The sequence below is a fragment of the Pteropus alecto genome, unplaced genomic scaffold (assembly GCF_000325575.1).
Source record: "Pteropus alecto unplaced genomic scaffold, ASM32557v1 scaffold194, whole genome shotgun sequence".
Classification (NCBI taxonomy): domain Eukaryota; kingdom Metazoa; phylum Chordata; class Mammalia; order Chiroptera; family Pteropodidae; genus Pteropus; species Pteropus alecto.
The window spans coordinates 172879-193186 of NW_006436281.1; the positions used below are offsets into that span (position 1 = coordinate 172879).

Here is a 20308-nt window from a genome sequence, read left to right on the forward strand (position 1 = left end):
GCGGGACGCGGCCGGGGCCAACGCGAGGTGCCTGGTGAGGGCAGAGGTTGTGAGAGTGTGTAGGTGACGCGCGAGGGCGAGGACATCGTGTGAAAGTGTTCGTGTGTGAGAGTGAGTGCGCGTGTTAACGGCGAGGGTATGGGGGTGTCGCTGGGAGGCCGTGCGAGGGAGCGGGCGTTGTGTGGGGGTCAGGGGGTGGGAGGCAGGCAGCTGGGTGCGACGGTTTGGGTGTGTGGGGGACTGTGCGTGTGTGGGGGGTGTCGTATGAGGAGAGTGTGTGAGGGTGTGAGCACGAAGGGAGGGAGAGAGTTTCGTGGGAAAGGTGTGAGGAGTGTTCTGCGGATAGGTGAGTGAAGGTGAAAGTGTCACGTGACAGGCTGCGAGCCTAACCACCTTGAGAGGGAAGGCAGCCGCCTCCCGCTAGGGCAGGTCCAGGACCTCCCGGGGCAGGACTGGGCTGAGCTGGAGTCAGGTCCCACCCTCCCTCCTGTCCTGTCCCTGACACCCCGTGTTTCCGCATTATTACGCGGGAGGGGTCCCCTGAAAGTGAACCGACTGGAAGGAAGCCCGAGTCCTGAGCCCCAAGGAGCGAGAGGCGCCTGCGGACGCCTTCCAGGCTCCAGCGCCCAACTTCCCCACCCCGCTCCCCTGCTCTTCCCGCCCCAGTCTCTCTTTGTGTGTCTCTGTCTCTCCCTCGTTGCGCTGACTCACAGATTTGGATCCCTTCTCCCTCATGGGGGCGGGGCTCCCTGAGCCCACTTCTGTGGGACCCTGTCGACCGGTGGGGATTATCACCCTGAGGACTCAGGAAGAGTGAGAAACCGTGGAAGGTAAGAGAGCTCAACCTCTGCGAGTTGAGATATGCCGACTACGAAAATCTTGCTCTTTGTCTCCGTCGGTGCCAAAACATTCTACATCCAGGCCCACCAAGGGACTTCAGCTCCAGACGTCTTTTCTGTCCTCAGTGCCCAGCTCCCAGCATCCTCTCTGTTTTCGCGACCCAAGCTCCTATCAACCCGTGTCCCCAGGACCACAGCTCTGAGTGACTCCTTTCCTTTTGCATTCTGTTTACCCTTCTGTAAATTGGAGAAAGAGGTGGTCAGCCTGGATTATCTCTCTCCCTCCAGGGCTCACAGTCTCTGTGTTAAAATACGTGCAAGGGAAGTGTCCAACCTGGATTGGAAATGCTGAGTTGGGGGTAGCTCAGAGTTATCTTTGCCCCTAAGAACCTATAGGTCCCTTTGCAGAGGGCTCTAATCAATACCTCTTGTTCCAGGTGCAGGGCATCCTGGGAGATCTTTTGGTTCTCATTTGCCTTCTTTGGACCCTATCATTTCTCCTACCCGAGGACATCACTACAGTAGTAGTTCTGTTCCCATCCTACTCCAGAGTACTTTATCCATTAGAGTTTTCATGAAAGTGAGAGCAAATCCAACCCCACTGGCTTAAGAGAAAGAAAATCATTTCACGTATAAGAAAAGTCTCAGATATGGCTGGCTTCAGCATGGTCTGTTCATCTCTCTGTCCTAAGAATAAATAGCTCCCCTCATGTTGCAGGATGGCTGGCAAATACCCCTGGGGCCACACTCTTCCTTCACATTTGGGAGGAATATAGAGAGAAAAAGACAGACGAATAGGCTGAGAGAGCCAGACTGATGGAGACTGTGGAGGGAAGAGAGAAAGGAAGAGAATAGACTTTAAGAAGCTCCTCAAAAGAGAAGGAAAATATTTCCCCCAGAAGCCCCTAGAAAAAAACTTCGTTGTGTCTCATCGGTCCGGATGATGCCATCTGCCCATCATGGAACCAATATTAGTGGCCAGGGGACGAGATTGAACTGATTGAATTAAGCGTGAGCCAAAGGCTCATCCCACCCCCAGGCCAGAGGTGAAACCAGCTTTCTCAAACAGAAATGATATTGGGGAGACAGCTACTGCGCCTGTGATTGCGGGGAGGGGAAGGGAAAGGCTGCACACCATGAGCTCACCATTTCTGACTTTTTGAAGTTCTGGAATGGTGCAGTGGTTGTTAGTTGTTGACTCAGAGTCATTCTGCGAGGTAATAGAAATATATATTTGGTCTTTGCCCCCAATTCCTGGCACAGATCTCCTGAAACCCTCATAATTCCTTGGGTGATAGAAGTGTCTTTTGTTTTAATGAGGTGGCTCTGGGTGAGTTCCTGGATGAGAGCTGGTCACCTGAAAGACCAAGCCATGATTAGAAGCCTGAAATTTTCAGCTCTGCCCTGCCCCTTCTCTTGAGAAGAAGAAGGGCTGAAAAATGGAGTTAATGACCTTTCACGCCTATGTGATGAAACCTCCGTAAAAATCCCAAAGGTACAGTGTTCAGAGAGCTTTCAGGCCAGTGAACACATGCGGGTATTGGGGAGAAAGATGCGCCCAGAGAAGGCATCGGAGCTCTATGCCCCTTCCCATATACCCTGCCCTATGCGTCTCTTCCATCTGGATGTTCATCTGTATCCTTTATCGTATTCTTTTATAATAAGTTGGTAAATATAACTATTATTATGAGCCACCCTAATCGAACCTGAAGAGGGGGTTATGGTAACCTCTAATTTATAGCCGGTTAGTCAGAAGTGGTTTTCCCAGCTCTGGCCAGTTAGTCAGAATGTTCTCACTGGCATCTGAAGTGGGGAGTGGTCTTATGGGACTGAGCCCTTAACCTATGGGACCTGATGCTATCTCCAGGTAGATAGTGTCAGAATTGACTTAAGTTGTAGAACATCCAGCCAGTGTCACAGAGAATTAATTAGTATGGAAAACCCCTCTTCCATAACTGGTGACCAGAAATGTTATGAATGTGGTAGTAGTGTGAAAATAAAGGCAACGCACAGGAGAAAGACACAGTAGGGAAGAACTGGGTTTTTTTTTTCTGTACAGGAGGAAGACTCAGTGTTTGTTTGTTTGTTTGTTTGTTCCTAATATACATTCCCTTCCCCTTTGTTCTTTCTTAAGAAAATCCTAATTTTGGTCAGGCAGCCACCTTTCTTTTAACAGCCAGGTGAAGTGGGGGAAACCCCGAGAGTGGGGTCTGAATATACTTTGCCAAATAATTTGGTTTCATGTCTCGTTTCCATGACTGTCATAGGCATAAGGGTAGAAAATAAGTCAGGTGAATAAAATGTGAGGGCAAGTCGGCCTGAGTATTTTGGGATAATTTTTCTTTGTTTTAAAAAAGACACCCAAGTAGAGATGTTTCTTCGTTTTTGCCTCTGAATGTGGGTGTGATGTCTGGAACTGCAGCAGCCATATTGAGGCCAGAAAGTGACCAAACCTGAATGGATTCTTTGCAACATTGAACTGGGCAACCCAGGAAACACCCTAATTCATGGTCTCTTGTTATGTGAGATCATCAATTTCCTCTTTGTTTCAACCCAAGTTGGGTGTACTGTTACATCCAACCCTGGTGACCCTATTGCTTGTGATTCACGCAGAAAACATGGAGGCAGCCCTTCTTGCATAGTAAAACATTCTAAGTTTTTGTCTTCTTTTCCATTTGCTTCCCCATCCTCATGATAGGATCTCTCTCAATGAGGTGGTTTTCCCAGCTCTGGCCAAATGGACTAAATACCATGAAAACTGAAGTAGTGGATGCCTGTTTAAAACCTGAAAAATGTGTGTGGTGTCTTTGATGTGAGCTTCTCTGGCTTTAGTAGTAGGGGTCATAGACAGAGCCCTGACCCAAACCGGACCCCGTCAGAGTCTGTCCGCTAAAATTTAAAAGCCGAGACCCAGTAGTTCTTGGCATTTCAAGGGCATCTTTGGCTACCATGTGTAAAGCAGAAGAAGGTTGTCCGTGGAGAGATAGAAAAATAAAGTGAAAACCCACAAGGAAAGCCATGCATTCAGAGAGAGACAGAGTCAGAGAGATTTTACAAAAGGGAGACAACTTTGATTTCACACAGGTTTTTCAATTCTGTTTCCTGTCCCTGCTGAGGCCCAGAGACCTAGCTCTTGCCTGGATTCTAAACTTCCAATAACATCATCATTTTTGCTTAAGTCAGCTTAAATAGATTTTACTTCTAGCAACCAAGATCCCTGAACAAAATCTTGGGAGCCATTAACAACGAGGTCCTGATTACAAACTCTGGTGTAGAACATTGTGAGAAATTTATCCTAGCCTCAATATCTGCCGTAGGGCATCATGGGACATGTATTTCTATCTTCTGATCCCCTGTATAGGGCATCATGGGAAATGTGGTCCTAGCCTCCAATCTCAGTTGCGGGGCACCACGGTGGATGTAATCCTAGCCTCCAAATTCTGTCGTAGGGAATCATAGCAAAGGTGAAACTATCCTCGATTTTAATTATGGAGAATCTCAGAAAATGTCATCTTGGCCTCATCAATGCTGTAGCGCATCATGGGAAATAGAGTCCTAGCCCAGTTTTTGTTGTCAGATACCATAGAAGATGTAGTCTTTCCTTCCTTTCTTCCCTCCTTTTCTTCATCACCTGCCATGTCCCAGGTACCTATTCTAGGCACTGGAAAGAGAGTTAAGAGCAAATAAAAGGACTTGCCCTCTATGGAGATTTGAGTGGGGAGAGTAAGCAAACAAACAAACAAACAAATAAACAAATGACCATTGCAGTTAACCACCGCAGCATAACAAAATAACCCAAAATCAAGGGGCACAAAACCACAACCTTTTTATTTTATGGCTCTGTGGGTCAGGAATTTCCGCAAGGCACAGTAGCATCAATATGGATCTGCCTCCACAATGGACTGGGGCCAAAACGGGCTGGCCTGAACAGCTGGAGATGGATGGGATGGTTCATCGGGGGCCGTATGTCTGAAACCTTGGTGCTGGCTATTGACTGGTGGTGTGGGTTGAATCGTGTCACCTCAAAATATATGTTGAAGTCCTCACCCTCAGGATCTATGAATGTGACCTTATTTGGATATAGGGTCTTTGCAGATGAGATTAAGTTAAGGTGAGGTCAGACTGGATTAGGGAGGACCCGTAAATCCATGACTGGTGTCTTTATAAAGAGAGCAAGAGAGACTTGGAGATGCACAGCTACATTCACAGAGAAGAAGGCCATGTGACTGATGACAGAGGCAGAGATCGGAGTGATGCAGCTGTAAGCCAAGGGACATCAATTGTCAGCCACCACCAGAAGCTAGGAAGAAGCCAGGAAGGATTTTTCCCCAGAGACTTTAGAGAAGGCGTGCACCTTGATTTTGGACTTCTGGCCTCCAAAACTGAGAAAACAAATTTCTGTTGTTTGCAGCCATCTAGCCTGTCAGTGTGTAGTATTATTATAGCAGCTGGGTTTCCTGTTCTTCCACAACTGACGTCTGCTGGGGTCGCAATGTCGCAGGGAGCTCCTCGCCCACCCGCCTGGAGCCTGGGCCGAGATGGTTGTAACATCTGTGGCTCTCTTTCCATATGGCATCCATGCATAAGTAGATGGGGTGTCCCCAATGCATGGCAGTCTCATTGAAGGAGGATTTTTACATGGCAGCTGGTTTCTCCAGAACCAGACAGTTCCTGAAAGCCTGGACCCAGAACATGGCATGGCATTCATTCACATGCTACCACGTTCTGTTGGTCAAAGCAGTCATTGAGCCATCCATGTTTAAGAGGTAGAGATACAGACTTCAGCTCTTTAAGCCATCACAATGACGGTTGGTGATATGTGATTTGAAGAGATCCTAAAAAGAAGCCCTGTCCTTCATCTGCCCCCATGGAAGATGTCTTATCTTTTTCTTCATTTGCCATAGGGCCCCACGGGGAATGTAATTTTGTTTCTATGGGTTTGCCTCAGTGAATCATGGGAAACACAAATTCTTCAATACTGTGCTCCGAGAGTGCCATTGAAATGGTAGTTCTGCTTTTTTCCCTCAGTCATTCTGAGGGTATCCTAGGAAATATAGCCTAGCCTTTATCTCCTGCACCCAGAGTACCAGGGGCAATGCCATCCTGTCCTTATTTCTCGGTGCAGTGCATCACGGGCGTTCCTGCCTCAGAGCCCTCAAGAAATGCTGGCATATCTCCTTAGAACAACAACGTATTCTTGACCTTTGTTGTCTGGGAGAAGACACTGGAAAGTTAGTGCTTGGGTAGGTGAGTTAGAAGGTTGCATTTGGAGCCCAGAAATAGATTTGCGGGTGGTTTAGGGTGGAAGCCCACATGAGACTGTTTCTAAGGTGAGGGCCTCAGATGCCTGGGTCTTACCAAGTGGCCCCTAATTCCAGGAGCCTGAGGAATGGTGCTCCCCATTCGTCCTCCCAAAGACAGATGCTACAAAGAAGGGCAGATCTGGCCTTGTTCACTGGTACAAAAATCTTTAGATAAGTATAAAATATTAAATAAAACAAATATTAATTAATAACAACAATAGCGGTAACAATATTAATAATAACAAGAGCGCTCCTGCTGGCCCGCAGCCTTTCTCCAGTTTTTCTCCTCAGGTTCTCATAATTCTGTGAGACAGGTGTTTTCACAGCTAGGAAAACTGAGGCCCAGAAAAGATAGCACACTGGCCTGAAGTCACACAGCAAGACTGCAGGGCTGGGAGCTGAGGAACGGCAAAGGAGTCCCCTGGATCCAGCCAGGGCAGGGAGAGCGTGGGGTTCAGGTCCAGAGGAGAGTGCCTCCCCATAGTCTGGCAGTCATAAGTAGAGTGACGGTGAAGCTCAGGTGGACGGGGCCAGTCCGAGGGGCACCCCCTACGCGAGGCTGGATATCCAGGTTTGGGTGATTACAGCCATTTCCAGAGCAGCACGAGACGTTGAGATGGGTCAGCCTGAAGGCTTCAGCCACGTGGAGGCTTTGGCACCATGAGGGCGTAGCACAGCCCCTTACTGTGTAGCTGGCATTCTCCACCTCTGAGGAGAGAGAATATTGTGTGAGCCGCCCAGCTCTGGGGCCTGAGCTTCTCACTGGGTGACGTGCCCCCTTGTGGTAGATGCCACCCGGAGAAAGCAGAAGTTCTAAGTGTGGTCCAGGGGAGCTGTGAAGTCAAAATCATTCTCATAATAATGCTAAAACGCCATTTGGCTTTTTTGCTTTTATCTGTGTACAATAGGGTTTTCCAGAAACACCAAGACATGCGATGTCGCCCCAGACTGAATGCAGAAGCGGAAATGAGGAGCCAGCTGTCTTCTATTAAGCCAGACATTAAAGAGATTTGCAAAACTGTAGAAAAATGCCAGTCTTTCTCGTTAAATTTTTTCATTTTGGAAAATATAGTTATTTTTTTCATAAAGATATGTTCACATGTAATGAGTTTTTGTTATTTTAAAACGAATAACTACATCTTGTACACATTTCTCAGTCTTAATTTCTAACGCAGTAAATACCTATAGATATAACTGACATAAACAATAACTTTTAAGAGTGTGAAGGAATCTTGAGACCAAAAATTTTGAGAGCCACTGGAACAGAGACCTTTCCAGGTCAAAGGATGGAAGCTCCGTGATGTCCACAGAAAGCCCCACCCACCTACTGGAAGTCCCATCCCGCAACAAGCCCACAATTCTATGGCCGAAATATCCATTTCCTAATGGACGAATCCTAATTCCTTACTACGATTTACACTCTTCTGAAGGAAGTCCTATCTTTTTCAAAGGAAGATCCACCTCAATTAAGTTCAGCTAAACTGGAAGTCACCCTCTTGAAGACACCCAGTAAGTGTTAAGTGTCCCCTCCAGGGTTCCCAAAGGGCCTCACCAGTAGTGCCTGTGGCTTCCAGACACTGATTCATGGGGCCTCGGCAGGCGGTGAGAGAGGTCTCTTCAGAAGAGCACCCGTGGGTGCTGTTGCCCTCGCAGCTGTAACACTGCAGGCCATTCGGCGGTAGGTTTTGAAGCTCCAGGACTTGGGAGAAGACAAGTGACAAAGACACACGAAATTAGTACAGGGTGCAGATGCGGGGAGGGGTGTCTTCCTTTCTGTCACTGATTCCCAAATCTCAACCTGAGAGGTCATGGAGCCCCCTTGTGGTCACACTTTGGAATGGCACTCTCTTTTGGCGGGGTTCTCAGTGAGAGAAATCCCGACTCCCAGCTTCCCATGCACCCCAATCTGACCAGGCACTGAGTAAGCAGCTGCGTAAGACGAAACAGTCCCTGTCCTCTCAGAACTTAAAATTTAGAGCGACACTGTCCCATATAGTATAGCCACTAGCCACACACATGTGATTGTATCTACATTGAAATTAAATTAAATTAAATTCAAAATTCAGTTCATATTTCAAGTACTTCATAGCCTTTTGTGGTAGTGGCAACCATATTGCACATTAAAGATATAGAACATTTCATCACTGCAGAAAGTTCTAGAGACAGAATAATAACACGAAGGATCTAGAGAATATTGAAGGGGAGGAACAGAGAAAGCTTCACTGAGGACCATACTTTAAAGCTGAGACCTAAAGAACATGAAGTAGCCAGACAGGTGAACTCTTGGGACAGATGTGTTCCTAGTGGAGGGTACTGCATGTGCAAAGGTCCTGAGGCCGCGTGGAGTTTGGCAGTTGCAGAAACTAAATGAAGATGATTACATATAGGGCATAGGATAGCCTCTGGGTCTTATTCAAAGAGCAAGGGGAAGTCCTTAAGGTGCTTGAGGAAGGAGATACACAATCTGATTTACATTTTTTTAAAAAATCTCCCTTGCTGCTCTGTTGACCACTGGCTGTAGCATGGCAGGAGTGGAGCAGGGGGACCAGAGGGGAGGTCATTATAACTATCTATGAGAGAGGTCATGGTGGCTTGGACCACCAGGGTGGTGAGCAACAGAAAGATACGAGAGGATGTAGGAAGCATCAAATGTGGATCTTGGTGAAGGTTCAATAGCCTCACTGAATTCCCACAAAATCCTGCTTTGAGGAAGGGCTTTCTATGTCCATCTTTCAGAGGAGGAAGCAGAGACCCAGAGAGGAGGGGTTTGCCTGCAAGCAGCAGTGTGCTTGAGCGCACCTCCCCACCTTGATCCCAGACCTCAGTCCTCACACGATCCCCCGCCCCTTACCTGGGCCGCCATTGCATTTGGTGGTGTTGCAGCACTGCAAGAAATGGAAGGTGTGGTTGTTGTGGAAGCCAGTGGGGCCTGGGCAGCCAGGAAGGTTGCCACAGCCACGAGTATGGCGCTCATCCTCCAGAATCCCTGTGGGGGGCAGAGGAGAGAGGTCAGATTGTCGATGAGGGGCTGAGACTGGATTCGCCCACCACAGCAGTCATCTGTCCGTTATCTGCTTCACCCCCTCATTATAGGACCCTCATTTTCTTTGGGGCAGCCATATATCTAGACAAAAGATACGTTTTCTAGTCTCTGTAGGTTTAGTCATGTGGCTAAGTTCTGGGCAATATGACAGAATTAGAAAGGTTTTATGGGACTTCTGGAAAGAAGAACCCTTATAAAAGGAGAGGTGCCCCTTTTTTGCCCCTTCTTTCCCCCTTCCACCTTCTTGGAACTTGGACATGAGGCCTGGAACTCTGGCAGCCATCTTGGACTATGAGGCAATCTTGAGAATGGAAGCAACATATAAGGAATGAGAAGGCATCTGGGTTCCTAGTGACTATCCTAGTGGCCCTGGACTTCCTACCACTGGATTTTTTGTGTGTGAGAGAACTAACTTTCTACCTTCTTAAATACCTTTTTTGGGGGGGTCGTTGTTAAGTGTGGCCTTAGGAGGAGCAAAACAGGGAGGAGAAGTTGCTGGCAGGTTGGGACTCACCTTCCAGGCTCCGGTGGGTCACCACCTCCAGGCACTGTTCTCTAGGGCTGCGGCATTGCAGGCTCTGGTCCCGGCCCCTCTCACAGCTCAGGTCTGATGAGGCGCAGGAAGCACATTCAAGGAAACGGCTTCGGGGAAAGGTGGGAACTCGGCCTGTTTGGGGTCGGGTAGGAGGGTGAGACTCCATGGGGAGAGTGCTGGAGATCCAACTCCCTTGAGAATTCGCCTCAGCATCGGTTCCTCCTCGTCCCACCCTTCAGCTGATCATCAAGCCCTGGCCATTCTGAATCTTTCTAGAACCCACTCCCTCCTTTCCAGCCCCATGACCAGGTCCAACTGAGACCTTCAACACCAGCTTCCTCCCTGGCCTCCAAGTTTCCGTTCTTGCCACCCTACTCCAAGCCCAGTGCATCCTCACATGGCCCCGTTAGGATGATTTTAATACTCAAATCTGACCCTGTCTCCTCTCTACTCAAAACCCCACCATGGCTCCGCAGTGCCCTCAGAATGAAATCTACGATTCTCAATGTGGCATTTAAGTCCCATCAAAGACTGGCCACCTCTCCTGTCTCATCTCCCTCCACTAGTTCCTCAGACTCACCTCCACATAACTTCCCACAGTACCTAAATATACGTGCTGACTGAGATCCAGCTCGGCATCTGCTATTCCCTTGCTCCCTACTTTCCTATTTCCTACTCATCTTTTGGGTATCATCTTCTCCAATTTCACCTCCTCCAAGAAGCTCTCCCGGACCTCCCAGGTTGGATCAGGTGCTCCTCTGGGCTCCCCAATCCCAGCCCCACCATTCTGAGTCATCCCTGTTTGGTGGTGACAGGTTTGTTTCCCTCAGTGGACTCTTTTTCCCAGGAGAGTAGGGCCAAAGGGTGTCTTGGTCACTACTGTGTCCCAGCATCACTCAGCAGAAAGTCTGAGCCAGAGAAGATGTTAAATAAATATTTACTAAATGAATGAAGGAAGGAATCAATGAATGAATGAACAATTACTTAAAGCCCTTGTAATGTTCCCTGTGGTAGCCAGTCTCCAAGACGGCCCATGGTCCCTGGTTCCTGGTAGGGATGTCTTTGTGTAGGAATGAAGAATAGAGCTGACCTGTGTAACCAGTAAGATACCGTGGAAATGATGGTATGTGACTTCTCTGCTAGATCGTAAAAGACACCGCAACGTTTGCCCAGCTCTCCCTTGGAGCACTTGTTCTCGGGGAAGCCAGCTGCCACGTTGTAAAGACACTCAAGCAGCCCCATGGCAAGGTCATTTGCCCAACTCTCCCTGAGCCAGCTGCCATGTTGTAAAGACACTCAAGCAGCCCCATGGCAAGGTCCTGAGGGCTTTGCCAAAGCCATGGGAACCGGTCATCCATGTGAGTGAAGCTCTCTTGAGAGTCTTCAGATGACTGTAGCCCAGTTGTGATCTTGACGACAACCACATGGAAGACCCAGAACCATCTAGCTAAGCCACTCCAAGATTTTTGCTTGACCTTCAGAAACTGTGAAATAATACATGCTTATTTTTGTTTTAAGTTTGGGAGCAATCTATAATGTAGCATAATTGATACACTACCCAATTATGCCAGGGACCGGAGCCTCGCTTGATTGATCTGTGATAACTTTGCCTCTCACAAGGACCTTCCAGTTCAGGCCAAGTGGATGAATTACTTTTCCCTGGATTCACCAGTCATTCCTTGCCCAGGCCTTGGCTCACACAATTCCCACGTCTGGCACGCCTTTCCTTCCTGACCCCAGATATCCAGGTCGAGTGTGGGCCAAGTCTTAGAGAATTGAGAGGGCTGTCTCAGCCAACGCTTTCAACTGGCGGGCCATTAGCTGTAATTAGGCGAATCGATTACATCAAAGGCCAAATCTCTACCCCCGCCCAGAGAAAAATAACTAAAAGGCCAACAACCCATGTCTCCTCACATGAACTTCCATGAAAATGAAAACGCAAATTGCCATCATCACCAAAATAGCTGTCTCATATCGTCCATGGGTCTCCTTTGGGAATTCTTCTTCTTATGTCGCTCTTCTAAATGTGGGCGATTCTCGGGGTCCTGTCTCAGGCCCTTTTCATTTCTCACAGTACACGCTCTCTCCCATGGGGATGTTGTTACCTAGTGACATGGCTTCATTTCCACCTACGTGCTGGGAACTCATCAAGCTCTCTCTGAGCTCCACACTTATACACCCAGCTGCCTCCTGGAGGCCCCTGGCCATCCCTCAAACACCTGAACCTCTACATGCCCCAAATGCAACTCTCCATCTTCTCCCCAGATCTTCTCCTTCTTCTGAATTCCACATCTCTGAGGCATCCCCATCCAAGTCCCAGGGCAGAAACCTGGGAGACCCCATGATTCTCCATATCTAGGCATAAATCTGGATACTTCTACTGTCCTGTCTTCTAGTTCTTTTATCCTTTTTCTCTGCTATTTCTGATTTCTATGAAGCATCGTGTTCCAAATTTCAGTCAATGTTCTATATTTCATGTTTCACTCTTCTAAAGAATGGATTCCAGATTTCTGCTAAAATGTACCCTTTCTTCTATTTTCTTAAATATATCGATCATGGCTATTTTAAAGTTCCCTGTCTAATAACTCCAATCTCTGAATCATTATGAGTCTGTTTCTATTGTTGGATTTATCTCCTGCTTTCCAGTCAATTGGTCCTTTTAATTTTCTTTGAGCTCCCTTGTAAGTCTTGATTAGATGAGAGACATTCTAGATGAAAATTTGTGAAGGCTCTAAATGATGTTCCCTTCTTACAACGAGGGTTCGTTTTTCTTCTGGTCAAAGATTGAAAGTAGGCATTTTGGAGACTGGTCTAGTTCAGCTTTGCCTTTACTCCTGTGTGGTCTCAGGGGAGAGCCTGCGCTTAGTGCCAAGGCCTCTCTTGCCAACTTGGCAACTTTGGTCTCACCAGCATCCTGTCCCTGCTGGAAACCTTGCTCGGTTCTGTAGCTTCCCAGATACTATTTTCCGCTGAGTGTCTTGGAGTCTCACCCTATACATGTACAGCTTGCCAATAACTTGAAGAAAGTAATTTGCAGATCTGGGGACTCCCTTTTCTGTGGTTCCATGCATTCCAGGATTTTACCTCTCATTTTCCAGACACTCTGGCAGCCTTAGGCTCCAACCTCTTGGTCTAGCGACGATGTCTTTCTGTTTGGGTTCTACTTCCCCTCCGCAGCAGCAAATTGGAAAGTGCACTCAAGGAAATCTCCAGCTTGTCTGTGGAATTCAATTCCTGTACTTCCCTTATTTCAAAAACTATAGCACCTCAAGTTCCTTTCTTCATCTGACTTCCAATAACCATTTGTAATCTGTCCAGCTTTACCAGCTGCCATTGGCGGGAGGTTACAGCGACTCCATCACGATCAGAACTGCAAACCGACCGTCATGTCTAATCCATCACTGAGTCTTGCTCATCTGCCTGGTGAATAGTTATTAAATCTATCCACTTCTCTCCCTCTCCATGGCTGACGCTCTAATCTGGCCTCCTCCTTCTTCATCTAGATAACCTCGCCCACCTCCAAGTTGGTCTCCCTTCTACCTTCTCTTCATGGCTGCTTCCCTCCAATCTCTCCTCCACTCTAAGGTCAGAATAATATATTTAAAAAATACAAATCCGATCATATTCATCCCTCAAGATCCAGCTTAGCTGTTATTTCCTATGGGAAACTTTCCCTGTCCTGAGTCGAGTGTCTCCTCTAGGGTTCCACAGCCCCTGCTCTTCACTCGTCCCAGCCCTGATCGCTCTGGCCTCTGTTTCTCCCATCTCATCCCTGACAGTCCTGGACTGTGCTTCTCCATAACAGCACTGACCTCCCTGGTCTCTGTTGCTCCTGTTATGGTTCTGACCCCTCTGCCTGTGCTTCTGCCATCCCAGCTCTGAGTAATCTGGGAAGTCACTATATGATGACAGGTCTGTCACTTCCCTCCCTCCATTGGGCTGTGAGCCCCATGGGGGCAAGGCCCAAGGCTATCTTGGTCACTGCTGTGTCCCAGTATCACGTAAGTTCAAGATATGGTTTAACCAACTATTCTAGTCACCACAAGTAGGGTAAGATGGCATTAGAAATGGGGCTGACAGAGGTACGTAGGTTATTAAATTACTGAATTGATAGCTGCTGCCCAAGCTCTCTTAGAATCCTTGTGTTCCCAAGACCCATCAGCTCTTTAACTCTTTAGAGGTAACACCAGACTCAGCAGGGGGCCTCCAGAGGTCTGTTCTGATTGATCAATCCCTTCTGCACTGACCGATGTTGTTAAATATTATCTCTTATTAGAAGCATTACTTAGATGCAATTATTAGTGCTTTCCTTAAGCACATCTAACCAAGAGAAGAAGCCGGCATCCTCTATCTTGGCACTTCCTTAAAAATGAACATGTGATTCAGTTTCCACCAACAGATAAAAGTTTGAAGTCAGGATGGATGAAGAACAAGGGGAAAAATGTGCAAACACAGGCTCTTACTGACGGCATTGTGACTGGACTATCCTTAACCAATTTCCTTTCTCACCAGGGCCAGAAAAAGGAACCTCTGCCCGACCATGCAGCATGGATCCATTCCTCCCCCACCCTTCCTCTCCTGTGGGAACTTGGGGAACTGAAGCCTAAGTCTTTTTATTGAATTAACTAGAGCCTAAAACCATGAACCTCAACATAAGGACTTCTGGACGTTTCTTTGTATTCTTTTTCACTGCCCAAGTCAAGGACCATCTATCCTAGGGAAATTTCTGAGCCCATTGCAGCTTGTGACGCCTTCCTTTTTGACTTCCCTTAAGAATTTTGAGTCTCTGGTATCACTGGTCTTTGGATCTTATAGTATCTACTGCTTCAACCATCGCTTGTCCCATGGGAAACACTTAGATGGCAAAACATCAGTAAGATATCTCATTTACCTCTCGAGTAGGTGTATGTGTGACAGTGGTTGCATCTTATACATAACGATCATAAAAACAATCATAAAAACAAACATATGGGATAGGATAGAGTTAAGGTGGGGACAAGTGTGTAATTGGGGGTGGGATTGGGGACAGTAGTTGAGAGTGGGATTGGGGGTGGGATTGGGGACAGTTTGAGGTGAGATTTGGGATAGTTTGGGGGTGGGATCTGGGATAGTTTGAGTTGATTTGAGGATGGGATTAGAGATATGTTTGAAGTAAGGATGGGTTGGAGTTGGAGGGTGTTGGGGATAAAATGAATTTGGGGATGGGATTGGAAGTGAGGTTGAGTTGGGTTTGGAAATGGGGTTGGGCTGGAGATGCGTATGAGATAAAGAAAGGTTTGAGTTGGGGTTGGTCCTGGGGTAAGGTGTGGAGTTGGGGTCGGGGTGGCACAAGATTGGGATGACGATGAGGTTGAGTTGGGGATGATTTCGGGGTTGGACATGGCGAGGGCTGCCCTACTCACCAGAGCTGGGCTGGTTACACAAGTTTGACCCACACACGGCCTCTGTCAGGGTGATGATCTGCATGCCCAGTCGATAGCTCATGGTCCTGTTGGTCTTCTCTGAGTGGGCACAGCCTCTTTCTACCACCTCCAGCTCTTCACTTCCTGTGAGGGATGTATCTTTGTCACCCCAGAGGCTCCCCTGGGGCCCAACCAGCCTCTAACACTCCTGGTCTTAAGGTCATCTACTCCCAGGGCTGATCCCTGCCAGGCCACTACTCTTGTTTGGGTCCAACTCTGTCTTTTCTAGAGTTATCCTCCTCCCTCCAGGGAGCCTGCTCTCTCTCAGTGACAGCACTGTCACTGAGACCTTCTAGGTCCATTTACATTTCCCTCTCAGCTTAGTGATCTTAGCAGGGAGAGGCCTCTATTAGAAAATTTAAAGGAAAAAGCTTCCAGCTTACTCAAAAATCTAAGCCAATGATATAATAAATACTGTGTCTTCATCACCTAACTTCATAAAATATTAGCATTTTGCTATATTTGTTTCATATATTTTTAAAAATAAACTAAAAGATACAATGAAAGCCCCCTGGTTACCCTCCACCCCCCAATCACATTCCCCTATGCCCTGTCCAAAGGCTACCAGTGTAGGTAATTCTCATACTTTGTATGCATAACAACATATACTAGTGCTTTACACATTTTACACTTAATGTTAAAAGGTATCATACTCTGCAACATGCTTTTTTTTCTCAACCTTATGTTTTTGAGATGTATCCACATTAATACCTGAAGCTCCAGTTCATTTAAACTTCTGTGTAGTATTCCATTATGTAATTATACTATAATTTTCTTCTCTGCTGCTAAGTGACTTTAGGGTGTTTCCAATTTTCCATATCACAAACATTACTGCTAAGAACACTCTTATACATGTGTCCCTGGGCACACGTGGTAAACGTTCTTTGGTGTTTCTATATTCCTAGGAATTGCACTGCTAGCTGTAGGATATTCTAATCTTCATCTATACTAGATATTGTCAAATAGCTCTGTGAGGTGGATGCACCAATTGACCCCCTAAAAGCAGGGTCTGCAGCCCCACATCTTCATGGACCCCAGTATTGTCGGATTTTTACATGTTTGTCAGTCTGGTGTGTGTGAAACGGGCTCCTTGTCTTTTTCGCTTGCATTTCCCTGATAGCTGATGAGGTTTCTTGGTCACTTGCATTTCCTGTCGCGCTGGAGTGGGGGAGCTCACCTTCCCATATGCGCAGGACCGTGGTCCTGCAGAGATCCTGGCCAGTCCCACTCTTTCACCTGGCAATTCTCCGTCCTCTCACACAGCATGCACCGCAGGCCCCAGGTGGCTGAGGGGAGAAGGAGAGGACAGGAGAGGTTATCATAGCTCCGCGCCAGGATCCCCTCTCGACCCTTCGTATCCCAATACCAGGACCAAGTCCCCAGGCCCTGTGCACCTTAGGTTCACGCTCCACGTTCTGCCAGCCTCTGCGTTCCAGCGCTGGGTTGGAGGTCCAGCTAGCTGCGCTTCTAATCTATCTCTAGCCCCATGCGCTACCACCGCCCCTCTACCCTAAGGTTCAATCTCTGCCTACGAGTCCTTCCCTAAAGTCCTGCCCGCGCTCCTTTCCTTTGAAATCTGTCTGCGGGGCCTCTGTTGAAAGTCCTATCCCCATCCTCTCTGTCAATCTGGACCATGTAGCCCTGCTCCCATTTAAGTCTTTTCCCCGCCCCGCAGGCCCTCAGCCTATTCTGCCCCTCCAGCTCTCCGAGGCTCCCCTACTTCCATCCTCACCCAACTCTGGCCATCTTTACGTTCGACCCCCAGTTCCCCCTGCCCCTACTAGTTATTCTCCAACTAAGGTCCCCAGGTTTCATGCCCCTCCATAGCCTCTCCTCAACGTCCTCTCCCAGCCCATCAGTCCATTCAGAAATTCTAACCCCGCCCGTCAGCCTTCTGGAGATACTGTAAGCATTTACTGTTGCCTCCCGGAGGTTCTCTCTCCGTCCACTAGCTCCTCTCGAGGTTCTAGCCCCGCCCACTAATTGCTCCTCCAGTTTCTCTCCCCGCCTTCTAGCTCCGCCCCGAGGGCCTAACCCCACGTGCTAGCTCTGCCCTGAGGTTCTAGCCCCGCCCATTAGCTCCGCCCCAAGGTTCTCTCCCCGCCCTCTGGTTCTTTCCCGAGGTTCTAACCCCGCCCACTAGCTCCTCTCCAGGGTTACTGCTGAGCCCGCTAGCCGGGCTCCCTGGCCTATTCCCGCCCACCAGGCCTCTCCTGTGGTTCTCTTCACCAACCCAAATTCGGAATCGTCCAGTCATTACTCATTCTTGGGCTCTAACAGTCGGGGGAACTTTCCGGGTTATTCATTGCCGAAATACTCCCCAACCTCAACCTCCCCCACTCCTCCGCAAACCCCCGCCCCGCACCTAACCCCGCCCTGACTCAGTTCCTTCTCAATTTCCTTCTTATTTTGTCAGCCTTTCCCCCTACATTTTCCGGGGGAAGGAGGCGAAGCTAAAGGATAGTGAAAGGGAAAGGTCCTCGAGGGACTCCAGCCCCTGGCTCTGCGACGCTCGGCCTAACTCCCCTCACACCTTATGTAAAATGAGGTGCTGTCCTGTCTTTCAGGGGGCGTGGGGGATCCAGCCGAGTGGAGAGCGCAGTGGGACGCGCCTGCGGGAGTCAGAATCCCACTTATTCAAGGACTGGCTGTGTGACCTCGGACCAGTTACTTAACCTCTCTGTTCCTCAGTTTCCTTTTCTGCGAAACAGGGCATAATAGTTCGGCCCGCCCAGTTCTAAACTGCAAGGAAGGAGCTTAGAAGGGGGCCTGGAATAAAGAGCGCACCCGCTAAACGGTAACTGTTGTCGAAGGGCTTCGCTCAACTACTATTTCCTGAGTACCGTGTGCCTGTGGTACTGTGCTGTGTGGGGCTGCAGACAGCAGCACAATTATTATTTGAGTGGGGGCACTGGGAACTGAGCCCCCTCATCCTGCAACTCGTCAGACTCCCGAGACCCCCTCTTCTCCCGACTCCTCCCTTCCCCAGCATCAGACTCAGTTCCCAGGGCAGGCGTTGGGGACCCGGCCCTACCTGGAATGCAGGTCTGAACCAGGAACAGCAGCGGCAGCAGCAGCGGGACGCCCATATCCAGCAGCGGCTCCTGTCCGCGGCCTCCCTGCACCTCTGAGTCCGGCCCCGGGAAGGAGACAGTTTTGTGGCCTCGGGGGCTCCTCCCAGAGGATTTGCGAAAGAGCGGAGTCAGCCCCAGATGCGTGGGCACTCCACCCCATCTCCTACGTCCACTCCCCCTCCAAACTTCCTTTACCAGGGCGCGGCCAGCCTGGGGGGGGTGGGGGGAGGTGTGTGTGTGTCAGAACTTAGGGGGTAGAAAGGTGTGTGTGTGTGTGTGTGTGTGTGTGTGGTGTGTGTGTTGTGTGTGTGTGTGTGGTGGAGGTGGGGGGAGCTGGCTCTGCTCGCACTCACTTGGCTATGGTCACAGCTCTGTCCCTAGAGTTCCAAGGCGCAAATTGCAGTTCTATCTCTTTCTGCTATGGGATCTTAGGTGAGGGAACCTCACCCCTCGGATTAAAACTTGTCCCCATGGTAAATTTGTGGCTGATTATTAGATAATATAGGATTTTTGTTAGTTTTGTTAGGGATAATGAATGGTATTGTGGTTATATGGGGAAAAAAAATGTCTTTATCATGTAGAGATGAACGCTGAATTTTTGGGGGATGAAATAATATAATGTCTCTAATTTATCTTTAAATGCTTCAGCCAAAAAATAGATTCTGGTTTTGTGGTTATGTGGGAAAATCGTTCTTATTTTTTACAGCTCACTGAAATATTTAGAGGTGAATGTCATCGATGTCTGCATTTACTTTAATATACTTTAGGAAAAATGAAAGACGAAATAGCAAAATATTTGTATCAATTAGATCAAGGTAACACATGCATTTCTCTTTCCTATTCTGTGTTTGTAAAGATTCATAATAAATTTTTTTAAAAAGTAAAATAAAATGCAAAAGGTAGTCTTTCCATCTCAGAATGCTTCTGACCAATCAGAGCAATTTAATGCAGGTGAAATTCCTAAACAGGGACTGGCCCACATGGAGAGGCCAACAAATTCCTTCAATATTTACTGAATGCTGGGCACTGGTCCAGGAGCTGGGGACACAGCAGGAAACAAAGCAAAGTCCCTGCCCTTGTGACAGTGGGGAGTAGATATCTGTCATCTAATCTATACCTGTCAGGTAGTGATGAGTGAAATGGAGAAAAGCCAGGTCGAAGGAGGTGTAAGGTGTAAATGAGGCATGGTCTGTTTAAGTGGAGTAATCCGGGAGGGCTTTCCCTGAGTGGGTGGTGGCATTTGAGGAAAAATAGAATGTGGTGAGGGAATGATTCAGGCAAACAGTCAGGGAAGGGTTCCAGGGAGAGGAAACAGCCAGTGCAAAAGCCCTGAGGCAGGAGCATGCTGGATGATCTAAGAACAGCAGAGAGGTTGGGTGGGGCTAGAACAGAATCAGGAATAGAAAGAATCGTGGACAAAGTAACTACCTCTACTGCTACAGTAACGATGATACTATTGTGATACTTACTCATTCATTGAAGCCTTGAGCTAATAATAATTTAAAGATAAGGTAAGAAAAGTCCCAAAGAAATCTTCTCTCCTAAGAAGCAGTCTAGCCTAGTGCTTTAAGCAGTCTACCCTAGTGGGGGCTGGCACTAGGCTGAGAGTTCAAATTCCAGCTGCTCACTAGCTGTGTGGCCTTGGGCAGGTTACTTAACCTCTCTGTGCCTCGAGCTTCTTATCTGGAAAGTAAAGGTAACAAGTGCCTCTCTCCCAAAGATGATGTGCTAGGGACGTAAAAGAATGCACCCAAGATGCTTGCCGCAGCGCCTGGCACATAGTAGGTGCTGGATAAGAAACTGTAACTGCTGTTAAAATTGTTGTTGCACCCAGCTCTAGACTCTGGCCCTAGTTTCCTCCCCGTGGGGTGGGAAAAGAGGTAGAGACACGTCATGAGTCTGAGGTCTGTCGTTGTCATGCTGGCCGCTCCCTGGCTGGGTCACCCTATGCTAACAGATACCCTCATTTTCAAACCTCAGTTTCCTTATGTGGAAAATGGGGCCCCTCTTGGGGTTGGCATGAAGACTGAATGAGATCACAATGGGTGTGAG

At 48.1% G+C, this 20308-nt stretch overlaps 1 protein-coding gene and 1 long non-coding RNA gene across 4 annotated transcripts; one reads left to right on the top strand and one right to left on the bottom strand.

The window, feature by feature from the left end:
- The first annotated feature begins 238 nt into the window (after positions 1-238).
- LOC112479665 lies at positions 239-7336 on the top strand. 3 transcript variants are annotated; one of them, XR_003046284.1, is made up of 3 exons: positions 239-830; positions 2160-2334; positions 7051-7336. It is a non-coding gene; the product is annotated as an uncharacterized LOC112479665 (long non-coding RNA). The 3 variants fall into 3 exon arrangements; XR_003046283.1 differs by lacking the exon at positions 2160-2334; XR_003046282.1 differs by lacking the exon at positions 239-830 and having other exon boundaries at positions 837-2334.
- On the bottom strand, positions 4641-18418 carry PLAUR (plasminogen activator, urokinase receptor). Its single transcript, XM_006911774.3, is given in 8 exon segments — positions 4641-6850; positions 7695-7841; positions 8994-9128; positions 9700-9852; positions 15123-15266; positions 16360-16409; positions 16411-16468; positions 18217-18418. Coding segments are annotated over 8 exon segments (996 nt in total). The 5' UTR covers positions 18272-18418; the 3' UTR covers positions 4641-6596.
- Between the last annotated feature and the right edge of the window lie 1890 nt (positions 18419-20308).